General features: G+C 32.1%; 1 protein-coding gene across 1 annotated transcript in view; it reads right to left on the bottom strand.

Annotated features, from left to right (window-relative positions):
* LOC126738012 (disks large homolog 5) overlaps positions 1 to 24,995 on the bottom strand; it is a 47,424-nt gene extending 22,429 nt beyond the window's left edge. The window contains exons 1-14 of the mRNA XM_050443164.1: positions 24,831 to 24,995; positions 22,012 to 22,086; positions 21,853 to 21,956; positions 21,525 to 21,795; positions 20,740 to 20,959; positions 20,215 to 20,389; positions 19,880 to 20,161; positions 18,454 to 18,657; positions 18,256 to 18,403; positions 12,784 to 13,056; positions 6,728 to 7,179; positions 5,999 to 6,158; positions 2,275 to 2,604; positions 1,727 to 2,003 (exon numbers count right to left, since the gene is read on the bottom strand). Of these exons, the coding sequence (XP_050299121.1) occupies positions 1,727 to 2,003; positions 2,275 to 2,604; positions 5,999 to 6,158; positions 6,728 to 7,179; positions 12,784 to 13,056; positions 18,256 to 18,403; positions 18,454 to 18,657; positions 19,880 to 20,161; positions 20,215 to 20,389; positions 20,740 to 20,959; positions 21,525 to 21,795; positions 21,853 to 21,956; positions 22,012 to 22,048 (2,933 nt within the window). The 5' untranslated portion in view covers positions 22,049 to 22,086; positions 24,831 to 24,995. The remainder of the gene's footprint in view (positions 1 to 1,726; positions 2,004 to 2,274; positions 2,605 to 5,998; positions 6,159 to 6,727; positions 7,180 to 12,783; positions 13,057 to 18,255; positions 18,404 to 18,453; positions 18,658 to 19,879; positions 20,162 to 20,214; positions 20,390 to 20,739; positions 20,960 to 21,524; positions 21,796 to 21,852; positions 21,957 to 22,011; positions 22,087 to 24,830) is intronic.
* Positions 24,996 to 25,337: the final 342 nt, after the last annotated feature.

Here is a 25,337-nt window from a genome sequence, read left to right as displayed (position 1 = left end):
CCCCACCGCCTTTAAATTTAGCAAAACCATTCCTGTTTTTAAAAAAGGTGAGTACCTCGACCCTAACAATTATCTCGTTAATACCAGTCTTTTCAAAAGGTTTTTAATGCCTAAAAGCCTAAAAAAGGATAAATTGTATATGTTCTTTGAAACCAACGGTTAAGGTTAACCAAAGGTATGAAGTTATTTATCAGGCAGAAGACAGGTAACCAGTCTTAAGGGAAAGATGTCAGATGAGGCTATGAGATTATGATATATAAGTGCGCCACAGGGTTCTATCCTGAGATCTCTTCTCTTTCTCATATTAAATGTTATAATAGCGTCTATGGCCGATATCGGGATGATGTCAGGCGGTGGTTTGCAAAGTTGTGTATACTAACCTTTCATTCTCAGAACATTCTTAAATGCCTCCTGTATACCCATAAAAATACGCAGACATGGAGCTTTCCTTCAAGCCCATCAGCATGGAACAAGAACTCGAAATGACCTTAGAGCTAGGTTTCTTTGACTGAGAACATCATAGAATGCAAGTATTTTTGAACCCTTAGAATAAAAAAACTACCACTGTTGTTTTTTAGAAAAAATGTTAATATCTACCTCATAAATAAAAGTTTTTATATTATAAATAATTTCTTAATCTGCAAGGTAAGAGACATTGACTTTCCAAATTAAGTTGATTCATATAAGATTTTATTGAAATTTTATATCTAAGGGTAATTTAGTCTGATTGGTATAGTTTTTTTATTTTCTGTTTAAAATAGTATACTAACTACTATTTATATGTAGGACTTTAAATGCCATTTTATGACGATTGTTGGAACTGTATTGTGTTTTATCATAAATAAATCTATTGTCTTTCTCTGATTCTTTTTACATTTATTACTTCCTAACACCGTTTAGTAAAGAAATGTGGCGCCTTTGACTCCTGGATTCTATTAAAAGGCTTTAATCCGGATCAGTGCTTTTTATTATTAAAGCTAAAGTTACAAGTGACTTGTTTCTTCCCTGGTAATTTCATTACTCTTTTTAGTATTAAAGGTGTTAAGAGCCAAGTCCTGTTGACTAGAGTGAATAACGTGCGATATCTCGACTTTTATTTGCAGTCTCTCCAAACCCCAGAACTAACATTTCAATACAGTATTCTCAAATAATGAATGTTTGGGCGACCATTTTAAAGGGCGATTTTTTATTGATAGTACTTTAGTTACATAACCTAGTACTTTCTGCCATTCAAATCCTATGTTAAAATAATGTTTAAGAAATACTTTACCAAAGCGTCTTATTAGTGGAAATGACAATATTAAATGGTCTCCTAGATCTCCAGATTTGTCCCCAATTGGCTTTTATTTTTAGGGTTATTTTAAGACCATTTACAAACACAAATTAATGAGTCAAAAAAAGAGAAAATTGTTAAATGAAAAAGGTGACTCCTTAAATAAAAGCGATATGAGCCTTTTGTTTAAAGAATTCTGTGTTAAGATTATTTCGAAAGAGTTTTTATTTTTATGAGAATAACGCTCTTATTTCTATTATTTAATACACAGCATAATGAACATCTTAATATGACGATTATATGTCGGTTGTAAACTGATGTATGTAAATTCTACATCAGAAAAATATTTTAGAAACGCCTGAACTTTCGCGCAATATTTTGTTAAATTTTATTGCACGTAATACAACTTTATATGACAACTATTATATTATTTCTCATAAAACAAAATTTTACCTATTCCTAGGGTTTCTGGGATAAGTACCACCGTTATCCAATAAATCCGGCCTGCGCCGCGTAGCAGCCGCATCCACCGATGTGCTGTGATTGTGGTACGGCTCGAAATTGAAACTTTCCCGTGATTGATTTATGTGCGGATGGGGATGAGGGTGGTACGGGTAATGTACCCTGGGTGGTACAAAAAGTTGACTGGGACCCCTCGAATGGGACGCACCCTCGTGCGAATTACCTATTATGCTGTCCCTTTCCGAGTCCGAACCATATTTACTTACGGCTAAAACAACAATTTCATAATAAAAGAATACAGATTTCTATTATATATTTATTTTTCTTAAATTTGGCTTTGTCTAGCACAATTGAAGGCATAATAATTTTATTTTTGGTAATAGGTAATTTTAATTTTGCTAATTCCATAAAAACAATGTGTTAGATAAAACTGGACTTATTAATGGAGAAATAAAAAATATATATATTTAAGAACACACCTTGTTGAATATCTTCAGATTTTATATTTCGGCTACTAGCGTCTTTAAACGAATACTTACCTAACCGGTTATTTTTTTTATAATAAGGCATAACGTCCTTTTCATATAATCTCTGTACAGGTATGTCCAGGCTGTTATCGGAGTTCATATTGACGCTATGTCTGTTTGAAGTGCCGACCCTGTTAACTATTTCGAATGAGTCGGCTGGCATTGTAAAATGGTGGCTCGCGTCAACACTTTTATATACCGAGTGTCTGTTGTTGGACGGTTGACTCTGAGGAACCAACGGTACCGGAGTAGAATTTCTATAGTAATCCGGGGTTTCTTTGGGCTGAGCTAATATGCTCAAGGGAGGACGTTCTTTGGTTCTTGTTACCACAGTACCACCACCTGTAGGCGATAGATTTAAGTTAAAAATGTGAATATCAAACATTGTATGAACTTAAATACTAGCACGTAAAGTCAAAAGTCAAAGCCAAAATATGCTTTTTATCTGAAGAATACAAAATTCTTATAGACAAAGCTTTTCCATATTAAATTATAATAATCTACTACATAAAATAAAACTTATAAATGTAAGAGACAGAATAAAATTACAATACAGCTAAATATGCTCTAATAAATAATCATCCACACTATAAAAGGCTCTTCTGAGTAATATTTTCCTAACTTTCCTTTTGAATTTAGTATAATTAGAAATCCTTCTAATAGAAATACGAAGATGGTTAAACAGTTTCTTACTAAAGTATATATCATGCAGAGGTATCTTAGGGCACGCTTTTGGCAAATAAAGATAGATCGAAACAAGTAACCTGAGCGATATCCCCAAAAGCAAATACCATACCTCAAGTGGAAATCAATTAAGGCAAAATAAGCACTTTTTGATATTTGTTTATTAAGTTGACTGGCAATGGTTCTAATTGCAAAGCAACCAGAAGCAAGTTTTAGCGACAATTGCTCTATATGTCTATCGAACTTTAATTTGTCATCTATTATTAGACCCAGAAACATGTTATTATTTGTGTTTAAAATAGGTTCTGTGTTCAAAAGCATATTCTCTAGTCTATGCTTAAAACATTTGTTTTGGTTACATTAAAGGACAAATAATTACAGTCACATCAAGTCTTGATTATGCATAAATCCTCATTCATTTTCTTGAGTAGAAATTGAGCATCTGTATGATGCCATAGCAATGTGGTATCATCAGCAAAAGAGGTACACTGCCCATGTTTTAATATTGAGGATAAGTCATTGACATAAAGAAGAAAAATAAGTGGACCCAAAACACATCCTTGTGGTAACCCTGCTGAAAATGTCAACTGATCAGATATGGAACCCTTAAAGATAACTGACTGGCTTCTTTGCGACAGATATGACCGAAACCATTGTAGCATACTACCTCTAAACTCATATACTTCAAGCTTCCGCAACAACAACTCATGCGATATCACAAAAAAAAATGTGGAAAATAATGGAATCGTATTTTGGGGAAGCCTTTCAATCCTAAATATAACTTGCAAAATTCAAAAAATTGCTGTTTTTACTTTTTATGTTGATCAAACATTGTGTTATTAGCTATCGAAGAAACTTAGGGAAAGTATTAACTGTAATGTGGCGAAATATAAAGACAAAGATTTCTTAAGAAAGATTACTGGAAAGGTTATGAAAGAAAACCTGTAATTCACTTAAGCCTACTTAATTGAACTTAAGTTTAAGTAAGCTTTCGCTTTTAGTGTTTAATGAAACTTTCTTTTTAAACAAAACATGTTATCATTTCATTATAATGTTTTCTTAAGACTCTCTTTGATGCGTAGAAGATTGATTTACTGCAAAGATATTTTACCTCATTTAGACATCCAGATTTATATGTCTAGAAAGTTTTTTATTAATAATATATTATATTAATGAGTTGATGTAGAACTTCTTACTACTGTCCATACTTATTGTCATTGGTTTTTTTCTTTTGTCTGGACCCATTTTAAGCATCTAGCTGCAATATCTTGTAATTATTCGTTGCAAGATGAAGGAAATTATCTGTTTAAGTAACCGTTATCAACAAAGTTCGGATATGTAAAAGTTTTCGTTTAATCTTTTTTTTTAAAAAGGACTGCTCTCACAGACTGGCAGTTCAAATAAAGTTGTTCGAAGTGGTCATTTTTCAAAGATAACTTAAAAATTAAAAGTTTTCAAAAAAATATTAGCTGTTGCTAAAACTGAAATCTCATTCTGCATACGTAAGGGGTATTGACAAACAAAACTGTCCTGGATATTAAAAAACATTACACATTTACGTGAAAATTAAAGATTATAGCGTGAAAATGAAAATATGAAATATGGGATCCGTACCTTAAATTTCAAAGTTTTATTAATTGTATTACGATTAAACAGTGAATATTAGATTGATTATCCCCATAGCCAACCTTATGGAAATCTCTTAATAGCCCAACTTTCTCAATTTTTTCTTGGCCAGTGACAAGCTTAGAGGTCTCAAAATACCCATTCTATTTATCACGTCGCGCGAAAATTTTTCAACTAAAGAGAAAGCTGTAAATGCAACTAAATATTATTGCAAAAAGCATTTTATATTATAGATGAATTTTTTGAATGTCAATTCTAATTTTGTTTTTTGCCGGTTTATTTATATCTCTTTATCTGATTTTAGTATTTCATTCACAAATAAAACACGAAATGGTTCTTTTCCATAATCCTTTTTAATAGCTACTAGTTTTGGTTTTTTATTTCATTTCATTGTCAGTCATACTACATAACTCTATATTTTAACACGTCTCATTGTAGCCCTAGACAGCCTAATGATGGGGTCTAACTAATAGACCCCGAAACAAGTAGCTATTAAAGGATTGTGAGAAAAGACCATTTATTTTTGTAGCACAATTAACATGTTTGTATATAATAGACTATTTGTATCTGTAAACCCTCGAAATAGCTTTTAAATAGTTTAAAGAGCAAACAAATAGAGTAAGTTTGCTACATCTAAACGAATTCATGATGTCGCATCAACACAAAGAGAAGGAACTGCTTACTTTAAATGATGTCCACCAATGTCCACCAAATAAGTTGAACCAAATTAAAATACAGGCACTAATTTTAAAAGGCAGCGATTTTTTTATAAATAAATATTTAATAAGGTTCTAAGTCATTTAAAAAACTTATATAATTCAGTTAACCGGATTTTACATTAACTAATGGTGTTTCCACTGTATAGCCAGCAAAGTTTCTAAGATTACGATTTATAATATCGATATTTTTCAATATTTAGGTTAATATCTCACTCACAAAAATTAGCGTTTTTAATTTTATTGTTTTATTTAATTTATTTTAAAATGTTATTCATTTAACTAAGTGTTACTCAGATACTTTTTTTTAAAATAATTTTCATACTTTTTGATGCATTACACGTACAGTTAACACGTATTTCTGGTTTTTGTTATATTAAATATATAGATAAATATATAATTGCCCGTAAATAAATAGATAAATAATTAAAAACCTTATCAATACTTAAGCGAAAAGTTCTTAAATTTAAAATGCAGCTCAAATCTAACAGAAATTATGGCGTCAAATTTGTGCAAATTTAAAATAACTACTCCGACAGAAATACGGCGGCTAGAAGCAAATTATTAAAATTAAAAACATATAAATCAAAACACTTTCTATATTACGTGGGTGGAAGGTTTCAAAACCAGTATAATCAACTTGCTGTTTTATTGAAATATTGAAACAGAAACTATTCAACTATTTATAATAAATGCAAAATCGAACTCACCGGACATTAAAACGGCCGTGGCTCGAGCCTTAGGCCAAGTCCCCCCGTTATTCTTCTCCTCTTTAGGTTGCGAAAGTTGCCTTTTAACTGCAGCCGAAGTTCTTTTTATGGTGTCCGTATGATGGTACCTGTCCAATACAGAGTCCAGCTCTGCTATGGCCTAAAACAAACATTTCCATGAAAGAAGTAGTGAAGTAGAATTAGTAGTTTTTAGTTATTTATGGACTCTTTCCATACAATTTTGTGCTTTCACTTTCCAGTTTTATGAAAGGAAAATGTTGTTATACGGGATGTCAATTTGAAAACTTTCAATGCGAATACCTTTTAAAGCAAAAATCAAATTTCTAACAGGATGCAGCGCCACTTCACTATATTCATTCAGTGATTTAAAGGATACATTTCTAGTGGATTGGAACAAGAGTTCGAATAGAATGGCCGCTAAGATCACCAGATCTAACACCTCTCGACTTTTTTCTCTCACAGGCTCACTTGAAACCTGTTGTGCAGATTTCCTTAATGATCTTCGGCAACGAATTATAACAGAATGTGCATCTATTCCAAGAACAGTATTTCAAAATGTAAGAAACTCGTTCCTTTATTATTTTAATTTATATTAAACACCCCTATGCGTTTTACTCAAAAAAATCGTTAATTTCTAAATTATTGTTCTTTTTATTAACTTATTTAGCATTATAAAGCCACAAAAATGTATGAAATCTTATTCCTTACTTGTTCATGTCCAAAATCAATCGGATTCGGCGAACTATTTCGATATTTTTTCTTGTCCTCCTTCGAGTGGCGCCACTGTCCCCTAACCATTTCCAGTTTCTCTTTTAACCACGCCCCGCTATTTTTCTCTTGATTGTTATATTTATAGTCCGACTGGCTCAGCCAATCTTCAGTCTGCGAGCTCCTGTTCTCTTTTTTGTTTCTCCTGACGGGAGTAAACACGTTCGGACACTCCGGATAACTCATTTTCAAGGTGGTGATGTTGATCACGTCGGTACTCTCGTCGTTTAGTACTTGCATGGCTTCGCGTACGCCCTCTATATCGTCCATGGACGTATCGTTGATTCTTAGCACTCGGTCTCCCACAGTGAGGCTTTTGTCTCGGGCCGCGAGGCTTCCCTCGCTTATACGGTTGATATAAACGCCCGTTTTTAATGAAATACCGTGACAGCCTATAAAAATAAATAAATAGTATAAATTAGTACACTAGTTATATTATTGTATGTTAGTGGCCAAAAGTTGTAAATCAGATATGATGTTTATGGGAAATGGGTAGGACTATAAGTGCTAAGGAAGACTATTGGTTGCTTGCCACCGTTTCGAATTATGGTAAAATAAAAAACATACAGTCTCCCTACACACATTTATTCTACTTATAGTTTAAAATGCCCAACATGTTTCCGACATAGTAGTGTCCATCATAAGGCCGACACTAAGAGAAAATGGTCGTGAACAAAGAAAAAAAAGCCACTTAACACACAAAAAAAAGATAAATAATATAAAAGAGAAATTAATATAAGTCTCACAAGAGACTCCAATAATGGCAAAATTATTTGGATGTAATAAGGTTTCGGAACTGTAAATTGATGAAAAATGAGATTAATTATTATTATAAAATCAGTTTTAATACAATAATTCCAAAACTGCTGTAATTGACTAAATAGTATGTTGCCGAAAATACTAAATTCAAATTTAGCTGACATCTATGTTGAGAAGTGCAAGAAGTACGAAGGCACTTGATAACGTGTTATAAAAATCAAATACATATTTGAAGAAGTAGTCCATATACATATTTGATCAAACACAGTGAGGGTTGTTGTGTAGCTTTATTTATTTCTAGTACTTTTAACATATCAAGTTTCTTGCTTTTGTGGCAGAAATGTAAAAACTTTGAGTCAGTAGCGGATTAAAACTAAGGTATGTCTAGAAAAGATATATTTGACGCTTGTAGAGCAAATATTTCGGCTATTATCATTCTCAATCACTTTACAATATTCATTGATACATACAGACAATCCTCTACCGGTCTCTCCAATGTAAAATACCCTCCTTTCTTTTCACATGAGCATCCTATCTGATGAACTCCTGATTTTTGTTCCTCCTGATCATAGACACTGCTGTGTCCGAAACACGTTAAGAATTTTAAGCTATATGTAGAATAAACGAGTGGAGGAAGACCGTGCGGTTTTCATTTTACATTAAATTACGATGCCACTGCAACTATAGACTCTTACTTCACTGTTTCGAATTATGTTTAATTAATCTTAAGAGCTATACAATAGATAGTCTTTTATAAATCGATTTTGTAGCCAGAAAAAAAACAATTATTCGCTCAGAAAAAATCATTAATATAGTCGATACTTTATTAGGCAAATACAGATTATTTACTCCATTATGCAAAATTAATGTAGCGTTTTTATCAGGGTATCGTATCTTACCGGCATAGTCGGGACAATAAGTCAATTGCTAATATGTCGTCAAGCGGTGAAGAATTAGCCATCGTTTTGGAAGGTGGAAATTTTCAAAAACAAAAAAAAAGTTTAAAAACATCGCTTAATATGCAGAATAAAATATTTGTCTAAAACAGTGAGAGACTTACGAATTGATGAAATGTGCATGAATCTCCATTTATTTCAAAGAGACTTTTGCTTAACTTTTACATAAATTTTATATAATTATTCAAGGAAATATTTCGTTTTAAGTATAAAGAATATTTATATTTTTTTATGCTGTCATCTTAATTAATACAATAATTATAGTTATGATAAAAATACTTCTTGTTCTTAAGAAATACCGGTAAGTCTTCCTTAAAAATTGTGGCAAGATAAATAGTAAAAAAAACTGCAAAGTTTCTAGCAATACAAATTTGATGCTATGGATCGGATTGGGAGTGAGTTCATCGTTATTTTAGTAAGTTAAAAAAAATCCTTCAAAAAATCATTACAAGCTAATATGAAATGAGTAGAGTAGTATAAGGTCATTGATAAAGAAATTTATTTTATTTAGTTGAACCATCATGCAGGTTTTTTGGTAGGATCCTTCAATTTCCTTGACGAAACCACTTGAATTAGAACTTAATCAACACTTAAAATTAGGAGTGTGTATGACATATGTATAAAATTAATGGCGTTTCATATCGTAGGAGGCACTTTATCAAATTCTAAGAATATATTTATAAATTATGTAGTTTCTTCTACTCGTATAAGATACACCCGTTCTTGAAATTGGCAGTGTGTCGATGCATTTAAATTATCTTTAAAGTGCTAAATCTAAAAAAAAAAATATATATAAGTTTTTTAAAACATGCCAATATTCTAATATTCAACTATTTGTACCTCAGGTTTTGAACATAGAAGAGAGTTATTATTGAGTATTTCATTCAAAAAATCATATGTTAATACACATTGATAAGTTACAGCAAGCTGCTTATTTATTATTTTAAATATACAGGAAAGTTAAAAATAAGTCACTTTTTAGTCCTTATTTTGTTTCTAAATTTTCTACAGCAAAAAGAAGCTTGTGTTTTTATTACATTAAGTTACTTTGTATGTACTGCTTTATATTGAAATACATAGATAGTGGGTGTAAAAACCACAAAAGTATAAAAATTGCTTGAAAAGTCGTTATTCGTAAAAACCATTGGAGCTTGAGAATAAATGAAATTAGAACTGATCTTTACAATACACACATTTTTTTTTGGAAGACCTGAGTAGAAAAAAAGAGTTTTCAGTCCTTGGTGTTCCTGGAATAATACAGTTTTTCTTAAAGCGTTTTTCTCAATTCGATTTAGATATACGATCCTTTCTATGATTATTTTATCGATCCTTTCTATGTACGATCCTTTTTATGTAACATTAGTTATATTGCCAAATTTTTCTAACCAAAGATTAAAAAGATCAGGTTTAGATGCTTAGATGCAGAAAATCTATGCCTTCTACTTTCCATGTTATTGCAACCCGGCACACAACAGTTCTTGGTAAAGGTTTAGTTTACCAACTTTACTGAAAATCGCACCTAAAAATAATTTTACCGGAATTAATATTCCGATGGCAGAGGAGCAAATTTTCGTGTGGACTGTTTTGTTTTTCAAAGAAAACCCAAAAATATATTTTCACATTTAATTCAAATATACAGTAGTGCCCAAAAGTAGATAGACAAAGTATTATTTTCATATAATTGTTTAAAGATTTACCCACAGGTCCCCTATATTTTAAATTATTGTTATTTGTAAGGCGGTTTATAAAAAGATACCAATAAATTTCATTTAAATATTTTGCTTGCTATCAGATAAAGCAATAATATAAATATAGCTGGTCAAAAGTAGATATACAAAAACAATTTTGGAATTATTTTTTTGTCTAGATATTTATAAAATAAAATTAGTATAGTATTGCTTCTCTTTAACTCAAGGGGCAACATGCCACGCGGAATTAGATTCTCTCTTGATTTAAGACAACGCATTATTAATGCATATCGCGCGGGTGATCGTCAAATAGATATTGCTCGTAGATTTGATGTTAAAAGAAAAGCTGTTTGGGTAATTATCAAAAGATATAAAAGGATAGGATCATTAGAGCCAAAAAATAAATCTAGTGAAAAATAAATCAAATTAAAACAAATTAGCCAGAATAACCCTTTCTTGACTTCTCGTCAAATTCAGATAGAATTACAGGCTCTAAGGATTTGTAATGTGTGTCCTCAAGGACTGTAAGACGAAGGTTGGTAGAAGAGAATCTATTTGCACGTAGGCCAGCAAAAAAACCATTTCTTTCAAAAAAGAATCGCTTAGCCCGATTGGAATTTGCCCGTCAGCATATACACTGGACAAAGCATGAATGGAAACGTGTTTGCTGGAGCGACGAATCAAAGTTTAATTTGTTTAATTCCGATGGAATTCAATATGTTAGACGTCCTGCTGGCCAGCGTTTGAATCCCAAGTTCACAAAACCCACAGTTAAGTATGGAGGTGGATCAGTGATGGTTTGGGGTTGCATCTCAGGTTATGGAATGGGCCCGTTACATCGCATAGAGGACATAATGGACAGATTTATGTACAGGGATATTCTCAGAAATGTTATGTTGCTCTATGTCGAAGACAATTTACCACTGAGATTCCAATTCCAGCAAGATAATGACCCGAAGCATTCCTCCAAAATTATGAAGCAATTTTTCGAAGAAAAAATACCAGTTTTAAAATGGCCATCCCAGTCACCCGATCTTAATCCCATCGAAAATTTATGGGAAATTGTAGATCGTGAAATTAGGGATACAAACTATTCAAATAAAGGTGAATTATTCGAACAGTTGCAACAGAAATGGAAAAATATTGGTTTTAAACTCATAGACAATCTTATTGAATCAATGCCACGTAAATGTCAGGCTGTAATAGACAATAATGGGTATTTTACAAAATACTAATATTGTAGATGGTTTAGTTTGAAATTAAAAAAAAAATAATTCGAAAAAAAGAGTATTGGTTATTTTTTAAATTTGTCCATCTACTTTTGTCCAGTGTATATTTAGTTATTTCTTATTATTTACCAAATTAGGTCATTGTTTCTAAAGAATGTTTTGTTATTTTTATACATGTTTATGTTGCCCATAATATACTTAAATATCTTTATTATTTATTATAGAAATTTTATTTCCTTTGATTGTTTTAAAAAACCATTTGTCTATCTACTTTCGGCCATTACTGTATATTGTCAAAATAGATATTACATAAAATGTGTGGGAATTGTCAGTAAAATTAAATATAAAAGATATAGACATAAATATAAATTCTCACTACATTCAAAGATAAATTAAACTTCCAAATGACTTAAAAAATTACACTTAATAAGAAACAAGTCAAAACCAATAAGAATTTCGTATACTATAAGGGCTTCTATAAAACTATAAAACAATTCAAAAATTGACTTCCTAAAACATTTCTGTAGTGTATAATATGGTTTGATGTATAATAGCATCTTAGGGCTGATTTAAAGGTTGTCAGAGATTTACTTTCCTTGGTATTTCTAGGCAAGGAACAAGCATTATTGAAGAGAGCACCTATGGCCTTTGAGAGATCTGAGTTAACCTAGCAGCTGGAATGTTAAGTAACTTGAGAAATGGCACATGAAATTATGAGCAAAGGATTAAAATTAAAATTGGTTATTCTGCCATCGGCATATTTTTCACAGTTTCCAGTAAAATTACACACACTTCACGCCTTTGCCTATAACTTTATGTACAATATTCAGAAAAGTTGCTAAATTAGACCTTTATTCACTTCTTGATGTATTTAGCCAGTGTTTATGCAACAAAATTAATAAAGAGGAGGAATAAAAGAAAGCAATTGCTGCTTCTTGAGTTCAAGAAGATTAGTTCACAAATTCCCAGAACACTTTTTTTTATCATATCATACACGACAAAAATGATAATATAAAATAAATCATACCCATTCACAATAAATTGCACAAGCAACCAAAACAGTCAAATATCGATTATCATCATGTCACCGGTATTAGCGGCCTCCGCGGATGGGCCCGACCCTAATAATTATTTGACAACTCCATATCCAAAATTTCTCTATTAGTGGTATTGCGTTCTAATCCCTAAATTCTATTTCTCAATCCGTACCGTTCGTTAGATACAGATACTGTTATATGTGCGCGTATCTTTTAACCAGCAGAATAGCAGAAATAATTTTTTTTTAATAGGTATATGATTTCTTTTCAAATAAGACAAAATCCTAAAATGAAGCTCACCTAGTGATGATCAAAAAAAAAGCTTACCTGGTGCTAATCTTGCCGTATGTATCCACTTGGCCACTTTTTCACCGGTGGCCCTAATTTCGTTTCTCGCGCATCTGGTTCTGCGCACTAGAACGTGCGCGGCTGGCATACTCGAGCGGATCGCCTCGGTGACCATGCGCAGCGACGCTTGGCTACAATCTACGTCGTTTACCCTTAAAATGCGATCGTGCGGGAAGAATTTTCCGATCGCGGACGAGCCGGGCGCCACTGAAGCCACGTACACTGATCCGTCGCCGGGGAAGTCTCTACCACCTAAAAAGTGTATGATGTATTGTTTCCACTAGTTCGATTCCCTGATAGTTTTGTATTTTAGGTATATATCCTAGGTTGTGGGCCTATACAAAAGGGCATCGTTATTATATTGTAACTTTCAAGCTCTTTCTGTAAGATTGTTGAACATAAAATTACACGATATCTTAATTTGTCAAGATTTTAGTTAGCTAAACAAGCAACACCAATCTTAGATCAAGCAAAAACCCGTCATAAAAACTCTTCATTCCATAAACCAACGTAACATAAAAACATATGTTCTAGAAAATCAATAATTTAACTCAAATTGTGCTGCTTGACAGTAGGCAACACACACAACATAATATGACTACATATTATACATCTCCCCTTTACATTAAGTTTTATAAGTCTAAACGAGTTGGTTTTCTGACAATGAGACCAGATCTAGTAGTAGCTGGTTCGTCATTGATCAAAGGCGGATTGTCAGATTCTACATTAGATCTACACACATCAAGGGGATCAGGGTCATTAACCAAAGGAAGTTCATCATAAAATAAAATGGGAAAGTTTCTAGATGTAGACTCCTGAAGGTCAACTCTACTTCTTCTAATTTTGTTTCCATTACTGTTCTCAATTATATAAGAACGAGGGTAGTGGTGTTTATTTAAAATTTTTCATGGTTCCCACTTCATTTGATCATGATTAAATACTACAACATTGGTATTGTCTTTCAGCGGTTTTAGATTCTTACAATTCTTATTGTAAATCTGTTTGTACAATGTCTCTTTTTTACTTATTTTTTCTGCAACATTTTGGCAGAGTTTTGGCTTAAGAAGTTCACAGTTAATTGGCACCTTAGTCTTAAAAATTCGACTCATTAGCAGTTCAGATGGTGAGTAGCCTAGATTTTTTAGAGGGGAATTTCGATATTGCAACAAAGCAACATCAATATCCTGATGGCTATCTAAAGCCTTTTTAATTATACGCTTACATATTCCCACTCCTTTCTCAGCGAGTTCATTTGAGCGCGGATAGTTTGGACTGCGAGTTACAATGTCAAAATTCCACTCTTTGGCGAATAATTTGAAAGACTAACTGTCAAAAGGCACATTGTCACAGCACAGCTTATCTGGTACTCCATGTGTACAAAATATCTTTTTAAGCACTAAACATATAGAATTAATAGATTTGTCTCTAATAATGGGCATTTCTAACCAATTTGAATAAGCATCACAAACAACTAAGTAGCTTATATTAGCCTAAGTAAATATGTCCAAACCCAACCTCTCCCAAGGTCTTTCAGGAACAGGGTAACTAATAAGGCTTTCTTTTTGTTGTTTAAGTGCAAATTTTTCACAGGTTTTACATTTTTTTATAAAATTTTTAATATCTGTATTAATGCCGGGCCAATAAAAAATTTGTCGAGCTCTCGATTTTGTTTTTCGACCCCAAAATGAGCCTCATGCAAAAGTTCAAGCATTTCCTTACGCATTGAACTTGGCCCCCCAATATTGCTTGTAAAAAAGAGTATACCATTAGACACAAACAACAACAATCAACTTCAAAAGGCTACAATATACTCGTGAAAGGTCGCTAATTGACTATTAGTCTTTATTAAAATCCTTTCACAATATAAACCAACATACTAATTATGTAATGTATAAGATGTGGCATATTATTACAATTCTTGGACTAATTTTATTTATTCTATACATAAATATGCCCTGTAATCTGAAAATGACTAGGGGAGAATCTGTAATGCGTGCACACGTACATCAAAGGTCGAAAAAATTATTCCATTCAGATCGATGTATTTATAATATGCGTAGTGTATTTTTTATATTACAGGGTGTTTCAGAACTATGAGATTAAACTTCTAAGGGTTATTCAGTGCAACAGTAGAAAACATTTGAGTATAGGAACCTATGTCCGGCAAGGTGTCAGTACGGCCCTAAAACGCGTTAAAATTTAGAAAGACAATGAATTACCTAATTAGGATTTAATGCATTTAGTTTTTGATTTTTTTACATGATATCATCACAATTGTTCAAAATATCAATGTTTAAAAACTTTAGATATATTATTAAGCAGATAATTTTAAAAAATTTACCGGCGCTTGTGTGTTGTTATCTTTAAAACTCATAACAGAGATTGTTGATTTTGTTGAGAGATTTTTGTAGCATTCCATATCGTCTTAGTCGTGCTGTGCTATCTTATTAGTGAGACCATGTTTGAGACCAAGAAAATCCCCATGCAATTTTTCGCAGAAAATATCAGCAACGTTAGTCTGTCAACGCATGGACCGGCAATGTTCATGATTATTCAATTAAGCCAAACCTTCTACTGGAACGGTTAACAGGACCTATTTACCGGCGTTTATTGGAACTTCATGAAAACGTTCGACAGCAAATGTGGTTTCAGCTTAATGGCTCATTTTGCTGTACAAGTGAGCCGGCGAAGGTGCAGCAGTTTCATGGCCTCCTAGGTCACCCGATTTAACTTCGCTAGATTTTTTCCTATGTAGACATGTAAAGTATTGAAACTCCAGTAGAAACAGACTTAATTGGACGGATTATAGCAGCATTTGAAATCATTCAAAACGAGTATAAAATTTTTAGTCAAGTCCGCCGAAATCATGTGTGACATTTCAATCGGTGTATTAAAGTTGGAGAAAGACATTTTGAGCAAATATTGTGATAATATCATGTACAAAAAGCAAAAATTAAATGCATTAGAGCCGTAGTGATACTTTTCCGGACATGGGTCTCTATACTCAAATATTTTCTACTGTTACACTGAATTACCGTTTGTTCCCATAGTTCTGAAACACCCTGTATAATAGCGTACAGGTCAGTGGCCTAGATATTGGGCTTTGAGGTAAGTGGTTAGTTTGGAGTGAAGACGGTGTCCTAAGATACCACTGCTTAAAAAGGCGAAAATATCTCTGAAATTCCTGCTTAAACTGTGTTGGATTCCAAACAACGTTTGCAGAGAATATTCCTTTTAATAAGACGTTCTTTATATCATGATATAGTCCTTTTGGTTACGAACTGTTTTGTTGGTATTCGAACATTTAAGTGAGTAGTCTCCTCGGAGATCAGACATTTAGAAAAAAAGCTTGTATGTTTCTGAAACTTTTACTTGTGGTTACAGTTAAATGATTATATAAAGAAAAAAAATTATAGATACTAAATACTAAAATAGATAGACAGATAAATAATAAATATAACTAACAAATAACATATTATTTTAACAATAGCAGCTGTATTGCTGCCGATTTAAAATAATATATATTAGTTGTCATTGTACCTCTATGTGAATACCAATAGTATCAAATATTGTTTTTAAACTTTGCTGCAGTATCTGCAAAAATATCGGCATACTTTGAATTGTATATGTCACATATTGGATAAACCGCTGAAAATTTTAGAAAATTTGTACGAGGTGTCTGTAAGTAAAAGAAATTTTTGAGGCGATAATTCAAACGTGGTAACGCAAAATTAAGTTTTTTTAGTAACTCGAGGCAATCCACCTTGTCATTAACTAATTTAAACAAAAATATTAGTTTAGAATCATAATTAAATATTGCCAGAAGTTCATAATTGCAACAGCCATGTGGAGGATACAAGCCATCTTGTTTGAAACTTAAAATAGTTAAAAAATATTGGCAGTAAATTCTCTAAACTGATGGACACACAATAGCGGTATACTCAAGTTTAGAACAAACGTAAAAATTAAACAGTCATTTAGCAGCCTCTGTGTGCTGAAAATTCTTGATAGAACGTACTATAAATCCAGACATACTTAAAGACGAACCTCATAAGGCCGGTACAAATGATAACTTCGCGATCAAACAAGACACCTAAATCATTAAAATGGTCGGATCGGGTGATTGGCTCCTCTTTTGGAACATATTCAAATAGAATTGGTTAATTTCTCCTCGTATGAGATACACCCAGGCACTTTTTTATGTTTAAGTAGAGATTAGTAAGAATACACCCGTTTATTAATTCGACATAAGTTTGTATGAATAGTAAGACAATCGTCAATAGATTTTAATAAGTATAACATTTCACATGTTACGCTCGAAGCAGCATTTTTACAAAATATTCCGCCTAATATCATGCTTTTTGTTTTATGAGCATACCTCATTTAGTTCTTCAGGTATTGGGCTTCGAAGCGAGTAGTTAGCTTGAAGGTAAGTACCACTGCCTAAGAAGGCGAATAACTCCGAAATTCCTGCTTAAACTATGCTGGATACCAAATAACATTTGGAAAGAATTTTTTTTTGAATAACACGCTTTTTATTTCATAATAGTCTATTGATTATTTAGAATTTGAAGATTCAGGTGAGCGGTCACCTTGGATATCAGATCCTTAGAACTACTAGCTAAAAGCTTGGATATTTCTGAAACTTTTGCTTGCGGTATGTTACGCTTAAAACAGCATTTTTACAGAATATTGCCCTTATTTTGTTTTATGAGCGTAGCTCTTTTAGTTGTCTAGATATTGGGCTCTGAAGATAGTGGTTCGTTTGAAGTGAAGTCGTTGCCCTGACGCGACACCAGTAAAAAGGTATACCTCTGAAATTTCTGCTTAAACTGAGTTGGACCTCAAACAAAGTTTGCAAAGAATATTTTTCTCAATAACACGATTTTAATTTCATGATAATACTCCTCTTAAGTTCTTAGATTTCCTTTTTTCTTCTTAGACTATGTAAAAGCTTAGATATTTCTAAACGTTTTATTTGCTACATGTTATTGTTAAAGCAATATTTTTAAAAGAATATTCTGCTTAATATATGCATTGTCTTTCATTCGCATAACTCCTTTAGTTGTCTAAATATTGTGCTTTAAGTGAGTGGTTAGTTTGAAGTGAATACATTGTACTAAGATACTACTGCTTAAGAAGGATCATTTTGTGAAATTCCTGCTTGAACTGAGTTGAATCCAAAACAGCGTTTGCCCATTTCATGATATAATTTTCTAAAACATCATTCATAACATTTATGTAAGTGGTCACCTTGGAGATCAAACATTTAGGACCTGCTACCTACAAGCCCGTATATTTCCGAAACTTTATTTGCGGTATGTTACACTTAAAGCAACATTTTTAGAGAATATTTCAATTAATATTATGCTTTTTGTTTATACATACGCTATAAGTAAGAGACAGAAATTCTTTATTTTATGTATGTATTAAATTCTGGAATTTTCTTACCAGCAAATTCCAATGCTTCCTCGTCAGAACCTGTCAGATCTAACTGAATAACCTCCATGTGCCCGCAAGCGTGTGCTTGCTCTTCGATATTCGTCTGAGATAGTCTACCCTCCCTTTCGATTTGAGCTTCCAATGCTTCCCTTAAAGCCTTAAAACCCGCCATATTAGCCCCCACACAAAAATTTTAAACTAAATTACCTTGCTCTCCTTCAAAAGTTCATTTCGTTGCTTCTTAATGGCGTCAGATTCCCTAAGAGATTCCGCTAGTTCCGAAACAGCGCGGTCTCGTTCCTTTCTCATGTTATCACAGAGAGTTCGTATGCTTTCTCGCTCTAATACTATTTTATCGCGTTCCGAGAAGGCCCAGTCCCTTCTGCCCTTTGATACTTCTGCTTCTTGAACCTAAAATGTCAACGGATTATTGAATAAAACTAGTTTAGACAAAGTAATAGTAAAAACAATATTTGAGCCTGAGACTTGGCCCAAATATACAATCAGGCATTTCAGTCACGTCTTTTAAAATAAACGCAGGTATTAACAGAACTGCAGGAACGTTCCAAAGCCAAAATTTTCATCCAACCTCAGGACAAAGAATAATCACCAGTTAGTTCTTCTCACTATATCTTAATACTTATAGTATAAAGATATAGTGGATAATATGATGAAATGCAATCTGTACATTTGCAGGACTGCTTTTACTTTGTACAGAAACAATCTGACTACCAGCAATGCTGCTGTTTGTTTCTGCTGTAAACATTGTAAGTTTTGACACAATTATCATTTCATTATACAGATCCCCTCTAGCAAATATTAATTTTTTTGGTATTGTAACAATTGTTTTTAAGATTAACTAATGATGTTCATTTGAAAATTCTTGTGTTAGGAGATTTGAATGTGCGGTTTTTCTCTAATGATAAAATTTGTATTTATTTCAACAATTTATTGCTGCCAAAATCGTATTGTAGTTTTTTCGATTTTTAATCACTTTCTTTTCAAAATAGGGCACATGTTTAAATGTCAATGTTCATGCACAATCGTAAAAAAAATAGATAGCCAATACATCATAGCCAAAACACTAGATTTAATGAGGATAAACAGCTTGTTCTTCCCATCTGTTATAGTGTGTTCGCAAAGATATGCACTCAACTTTAGGACCAATACTGTACAATTTATTATCTAGATACATCAAAAACATCAAAAGTAAAAGAAAATTCTTAATTGGTGAAGCACTTTATTAAGATCAATCTTAATAAGTTTAATCATTGTAACCTAATATTCTATGTAGTTGCTCTTATCTTGTTAAATATTTTATTACCTCACTGTTAGTATTTTTTAAATTATTTAGGAAAAACTCCCGTTAAATTCTTTAACGTTGAACAAAAAAAATGGAAATTTTACTCTGATTTATTTCTCCCCGCACAGAGGCTTGCATCTAGCATCCTGCCTTTCTTTTTAACATTTTTTTATTTTAATTCTAAGTTTTATATTTATATTGCAATATTTTTTTGTTTTGTGTAAAATGTTTTGATTTTTTCGACCACGAAATATATCTATTTTTTTAATCTGACCGTTTCAGAGACATTATTCTAGCTATAGAGATATAAAGACGCATGTTCTTGCTTACCGCTTCAGCTAATTCGCTCTGAGCTTTATCCAGACTTTTTCTAAGCGACTCTAATTCCTGATTAGCCTGATCCAAATTGTCCAGTCTCTGTCTTTGACCAATCGAGCGGGAATCGTCTCTCATATGTTCCTTCCTTCCCCCACCCTCGCCCAAAGTGCTAAGACTATCGAGCATGCGCCCTCTGCTTTTCTTCAACTGGTCGCCAAGCAGAAGACGACCATCTTCCGCGGTGGCGCCCAATTCGCCGAATTTTTCGCGTAAGTCGTTGCACTCTTTCAGGGCCTGAAACAACTTCTTAAAATATTCGCGTCTCTCTTTAAAACACAGATAATAACCTTGTCTCTCTCGTTTAGAGCGCTCGCGATTTCCCGTTTTAACGATTCCAGCTGGTAGTTCATGCCCCTTTTCGATTCTTGTAATTCTTTGTTATCGGCGTCTAGGATTTTTAATTTTTTCATTGCCTGCGATAGATCGTCGCTAAGTTTTTCCATTTCTTTGTGCACAGTGTCTCTATAAGTAAGAATAAAATAATAAAATCAATCAACATAACAATAACACTTATTTTTGTACACAAATTGTTCATAAAAACTCCCTAAGTATCCAACCTTTACCTGCAGCCATGGTTCAATACATATTTTCTATTAGGCATGATTTAGTTTAGGAAAGTATAGAAATACTAAATCAAAGCCTTGAATGTAAAAAAAAATGCCATAAGCCTAGATAATTAGCATGTTTACCTAAGTAATATAAAGGTCCTAATTTATTATGCACACTTTAACAACATATTTATCAATAACCTTTTAACATTAATAGTAAGTAACAAGTAACATCATAATATATATTTTACTTAAAATTGATACCTTTCACTCATAATAAGGGTGTATTCGGCCATAGTAGCATTCCTTTCATCAGTTAATCTTTTGATATCCTTGTTTGCCTTTATAGTCATATTGACAGAATCTTCATATTGTTGTTGAAGTTTTTGATGAGCTTCCCTGTATTTTGCATAGTCCTTGCACAGCTTTACCAGCTGTTGCCTTAAACCTTGAACATCACGCTGGGCAGCTCCTCTTTCTTGACCTACATGCAGTTTAATTAAATCTTTAGGAGTTGTAAAGCTCATATAAATATAAAATTTTTTGTTAAATTAATGTTTAGTCAACAATAACCAATACAAGCATGGTGTTATTAATTGTTATGTTATATTTTTTAGTATTATTTCAGCTTTTTGAAACCCTGAAAATAAATGCTAGCCAAAAAAATACATGTAAGTCAGTTGACAAAACAGAGCATTCTTGGATGGATAAATTTAAAATATTAAACTCTTCTTTTTAAGTTAAAATTTGTCGTTTATTTCTTAATAAACTGTAAAGCTATGACAAATGTTTTTTTTCATATTTGAATAAGTAACTTTATTTTTATGAGATTGTTGAATTTCAAGTAAGTAATCTAATAAACATCCTTTAAAGTGGAATTTGCATCTATATGACTCACTTATTGTAGTTCAAATCATTAAGTAATAAATAATTCATCAATTATTTAATTATAATATCAAATTACAGCTTCTGTTATTCTTCTCTGTTCTAATGTCACAAAATTCTAATATACTAGCATAGGACCCCATATTAATAAAAAAATTACTTACCCATGACTTCACATTGCTTAATCAGCCTTGCATTTTCATCTTGGGCCACCTCCAACTTAGACAATGCTTGAGAATGTGACATAAACAGAGCTTCTGAAGCATTTCCATTATGTTCAGTAAGCTCCTTAAGCAGTCGCTGATTTTCATCTCTCAGCTGTTTGTTCTCATTTATCAGCTCAGTGTATTTATTTCTTAGGGAGGCCGAATCTTGACTAGAAACCTCAAGCTGGTTCATTACAGCACGGTGTTGTTCCCGATAATAATCCAGATCCTAAAATAGTTCAATTTTGTAAAATTGCTTTAAATTGTGATCATGTGTAAGGCTTACATGATCACATCTTCTCCTAGAGGTGCTCAACTCGTTGCTAGGTTTTTCAAACTGCTGTTTGTAAGGATCATAATCTCTAGTTGCAAAATTTCTTGAAAGGGTATCTAGAAAAGTATATTTTTTCTTGAAAATGTAAGAAAATTTTAACATTTTACTTACTGCTGCTACCAGCTCCTCCATCACTGTTAGAAGCCATTGTAAATAAATTTTAAGTAAACAATTACTTAAAAATACCTGCAAATAAAGATAAGCCAATGCATAAGAGGATCAAACTACTTTTTATTGTTTTAACAAAACAATAGAATATTATATAACATCGGGTTGACATAAAATTTTTAAAATAAAAAATAGACATTGTAGACAAGTCTGATTAACAATAATTTGCCGACTTGTTTTTTTATAGGTAATATTTCTTATCTAAAATTGGGAGCCTTGCACTAAATTGCTGTCATGCTTCAGCAATAAAATAAATATCATAAGCTTATTATTGGTTGCATCTCACCTTTTCTTAAAGACATAAAAAATTCATCAAATAAAAAGATAAATTATATAACATATGATAAATTAATTAGATCAAACACAAAGACATATTTCCATAACTTTTAATAACTTCATTTCTTGATTTAACAAGTTGCGGTGCTTTACAACCCCAAGGAAAATTGCGAAATAAAATAGATCACCTATCCAATGTAAAAAGGTTCTGTTTATGTGCTTTATATTATTTTGACTATCTAGATAGTCAATTATAGCTTACAACTGCCAAAGTCTATCAAGGTGAATAATTTTTTTGAGAAAATATTGTGGCAAACAGTAATCATTTATATTGGATGGTGTTTTCTGATTTAAAATTCTAGTCATTAAAACATCAACAAAAGTCAGATAAAAAGTCATTAAAACTTCCCAGCACTGATTTGTTATATAGAAAAACTATAATTAAGAGAACATATAGACTAACTAATATCAGGCCAGAAGAGTTCTATTTTAAACCTTAACTTTCCCATCCATTACTCTAATTTTCCATATTTTGCTGGGTCCAGGCCTTATAGAAGTGATGCCAACATTTAGAATAAAAGGAAAAAAATATATATCTGGAGAATTCACCCTGTTTGTGTTTGATACATCAAAATTATGGCAAAAATAAGGCAGTAGAGAGGTTGCAGAAAGCCATGGAGAACAACATAAACATTATTAATGAATGATTCACATCCAATTGCCTTTGTTTAAATAAAAACAAAACATGAGGATTGTTGCATAGCAAGTCTGCTCTTAAAAGGTAATCCTTTGCAGAAGGTTAAAGTAACAGTTTCTGCTCATTCTGACTGATCAAGAATTATGATTTTGAGACCATATTTGATAACCGTAAATAGAAAGAGGTTATCAGGATATTTTTTTTTGTAGTATTCAATCATTTACCAATAAATCTAAAAACATTGAATTCCTTAAAGCTCTTTTGACACCTACTTAAGATTTTACTATTGGTTAGGAATTTTTAAAGTATGGAAGATTTCTACCAGAATGCACTTTAAAATTTGACTTATACCAATCTTTTTGACCAATAAAGCACTTTTGAATTTTAATGGTAGAATAAACATATTAAATGAGGCTCTTGGGCCTTGTAAGAGGGCTACTAAAGCTAATTTAAACTAATACTTAGCCATATTTTAACGAATAAGCTCCTTAGGTTGTCATATTTTTGCACTTAAATGATGTCATGTCTAACAGCTGTCAGAGTCTAAACATTTGTTAGGAACATTTTTCAAAAAGCATAAACAATTGCAATAAATATCTACCGAAAATTAATCACTAATTTTCAAACCAAATTTACAATATCATTTACCTACTTATCATTTAGTAAGTACTACTTTCATTAAAACCCAAAACTACAGTAATTAATAAGAATCCCAAATTTCTCATTATCAGACCTTCTTAACACAGAGAAATTTAATTATTTTACAAAGAGAGAAAAATTTAATGCTTCTCACTGAACTCAAAAAAAATATCAAAAATTTGACATCAATTTATTTTTGTATGTATGGTTACCGAAATTTATTTGTTTAGGTTAAATTTGAGTAGCCTTAGGCTAGATTTTACCCTTTTTTTTTCTTTTCCATTTGTAGTATTTGTCTGTTGTTTTTTTTAAATAAAAGACAATTATTAAATTATTGTTTACTGTTGTTTATATAGCTTCCCTTCTGACATACTGAGTTTATTAGCTCCTTCCAAATAGCACTAACAAACACTTAAAGCACCTTATATGGTGACATCATGACTTGATTGCTCAAATGACATGTCTTAAAGACATTTTTAGGGGCTAACCCTCTAAAATATGGATTTAGAAAGTGAATGAGGAGACTTCAACATATGTGAAGTATAAAATAGAGTTTGAGTTAATGTTAAAACTGTCTTGTCATTTGAGTGTCACACCAAAGGTTCCAACCATAGGTCTAACAAAGTGGTTTAAAATTTAATTAAGTTATTTTGACTTTCTCGATAGTCAGTTACAGCATGCAACTGATGAAGTCTATCAAGGCAAATGACTGTTTTGAGGCAACTTGGTGGCAAACATTGATCATGTGCATGGGTTTTCTCATGTAAAGAAAATCCTGCTTGGAGGTCAGTTTGAACAGACAAAGATTGAAAATTGTCGTAAAACAAAAGAAAACGTTAAAAGATAAATAACTTACAAAAAAATGGTACTTTCCTAATCCTTTCTAGGCTAAACAAAAACCTTCATAAATTAAAAGTTGTTTTTTTTTATTAATGAAATACTGTTATTATGGTTATAAAACAAAAAACCATTGCATAAATATTAATTAAATTTTGCAAGGAGACCATTAAAATGAAATTATTGTGCCTGTTACGTACGGCACCATCTCCCTCCTGCCTGAAACTGTTTCCTTTTTACGACATCATCAGGATTATATTTAGATCATTAGTAATCCCCCCAAACTTGAACGTCCTAAAATAAAATAAAATACCTGTTTTCTTAGCGGCTGGGTCCGATGGGTTCATTTTGTTCGATCTGGGAGTCCAGTTGGCACCGAAATTAAAATTGCACTTTCTTTTTAAGGAAAATCAGCCATTGTAAATATTTTTCTTTTTTGGACCACGAACGAAAATAAACACTGCAGAGAAGTTAGCAACATGTCATCTGCCACTGTCACTTGTCAATTTTAGTGTTGCTACGGAACCTCTCAAATGTGTGTGAAACTAGCAACTATTTATAGTCCGCTCTCGCTGTCATATAATCAATATTTTCAAATTCAAAAAGTAGCTTTATTGTCCCAAACAGAGTTATTGACAAAGCCTCATTAAATCTAAGTCAGTAAAACATAGGACTAGTAGATATCAGAAAGCAAATAGAGTTACAATAATTTTTTTTCAAATCACATATACATATCTGGTAAGCAGGACAAAACATGATTATAAACTCTTTTAATTTATAATATGCCTTAGTAACTAACAATCTTTTTAAATGGTATTTA

This window comes from Anthonomus grandis, chromosome 6 (genome assembly GCF_022605725.1).
Source record: "Anthonomus grandis grandis chromosome 6, icAntGran1.3, whole genome shotgun sequence".
Lineage (NCBI taxonomy): Eukaryota > Metazoa > Arthropoda > Insecta > Coleoptera > Curculionidae > Anthonomus > Anthonomus grandis.
The sequence above is the reverse complement of the archived record's forward strand: the minus strand, read 5'-3'. Positions and strand labels throughout refer to the sequence as shown.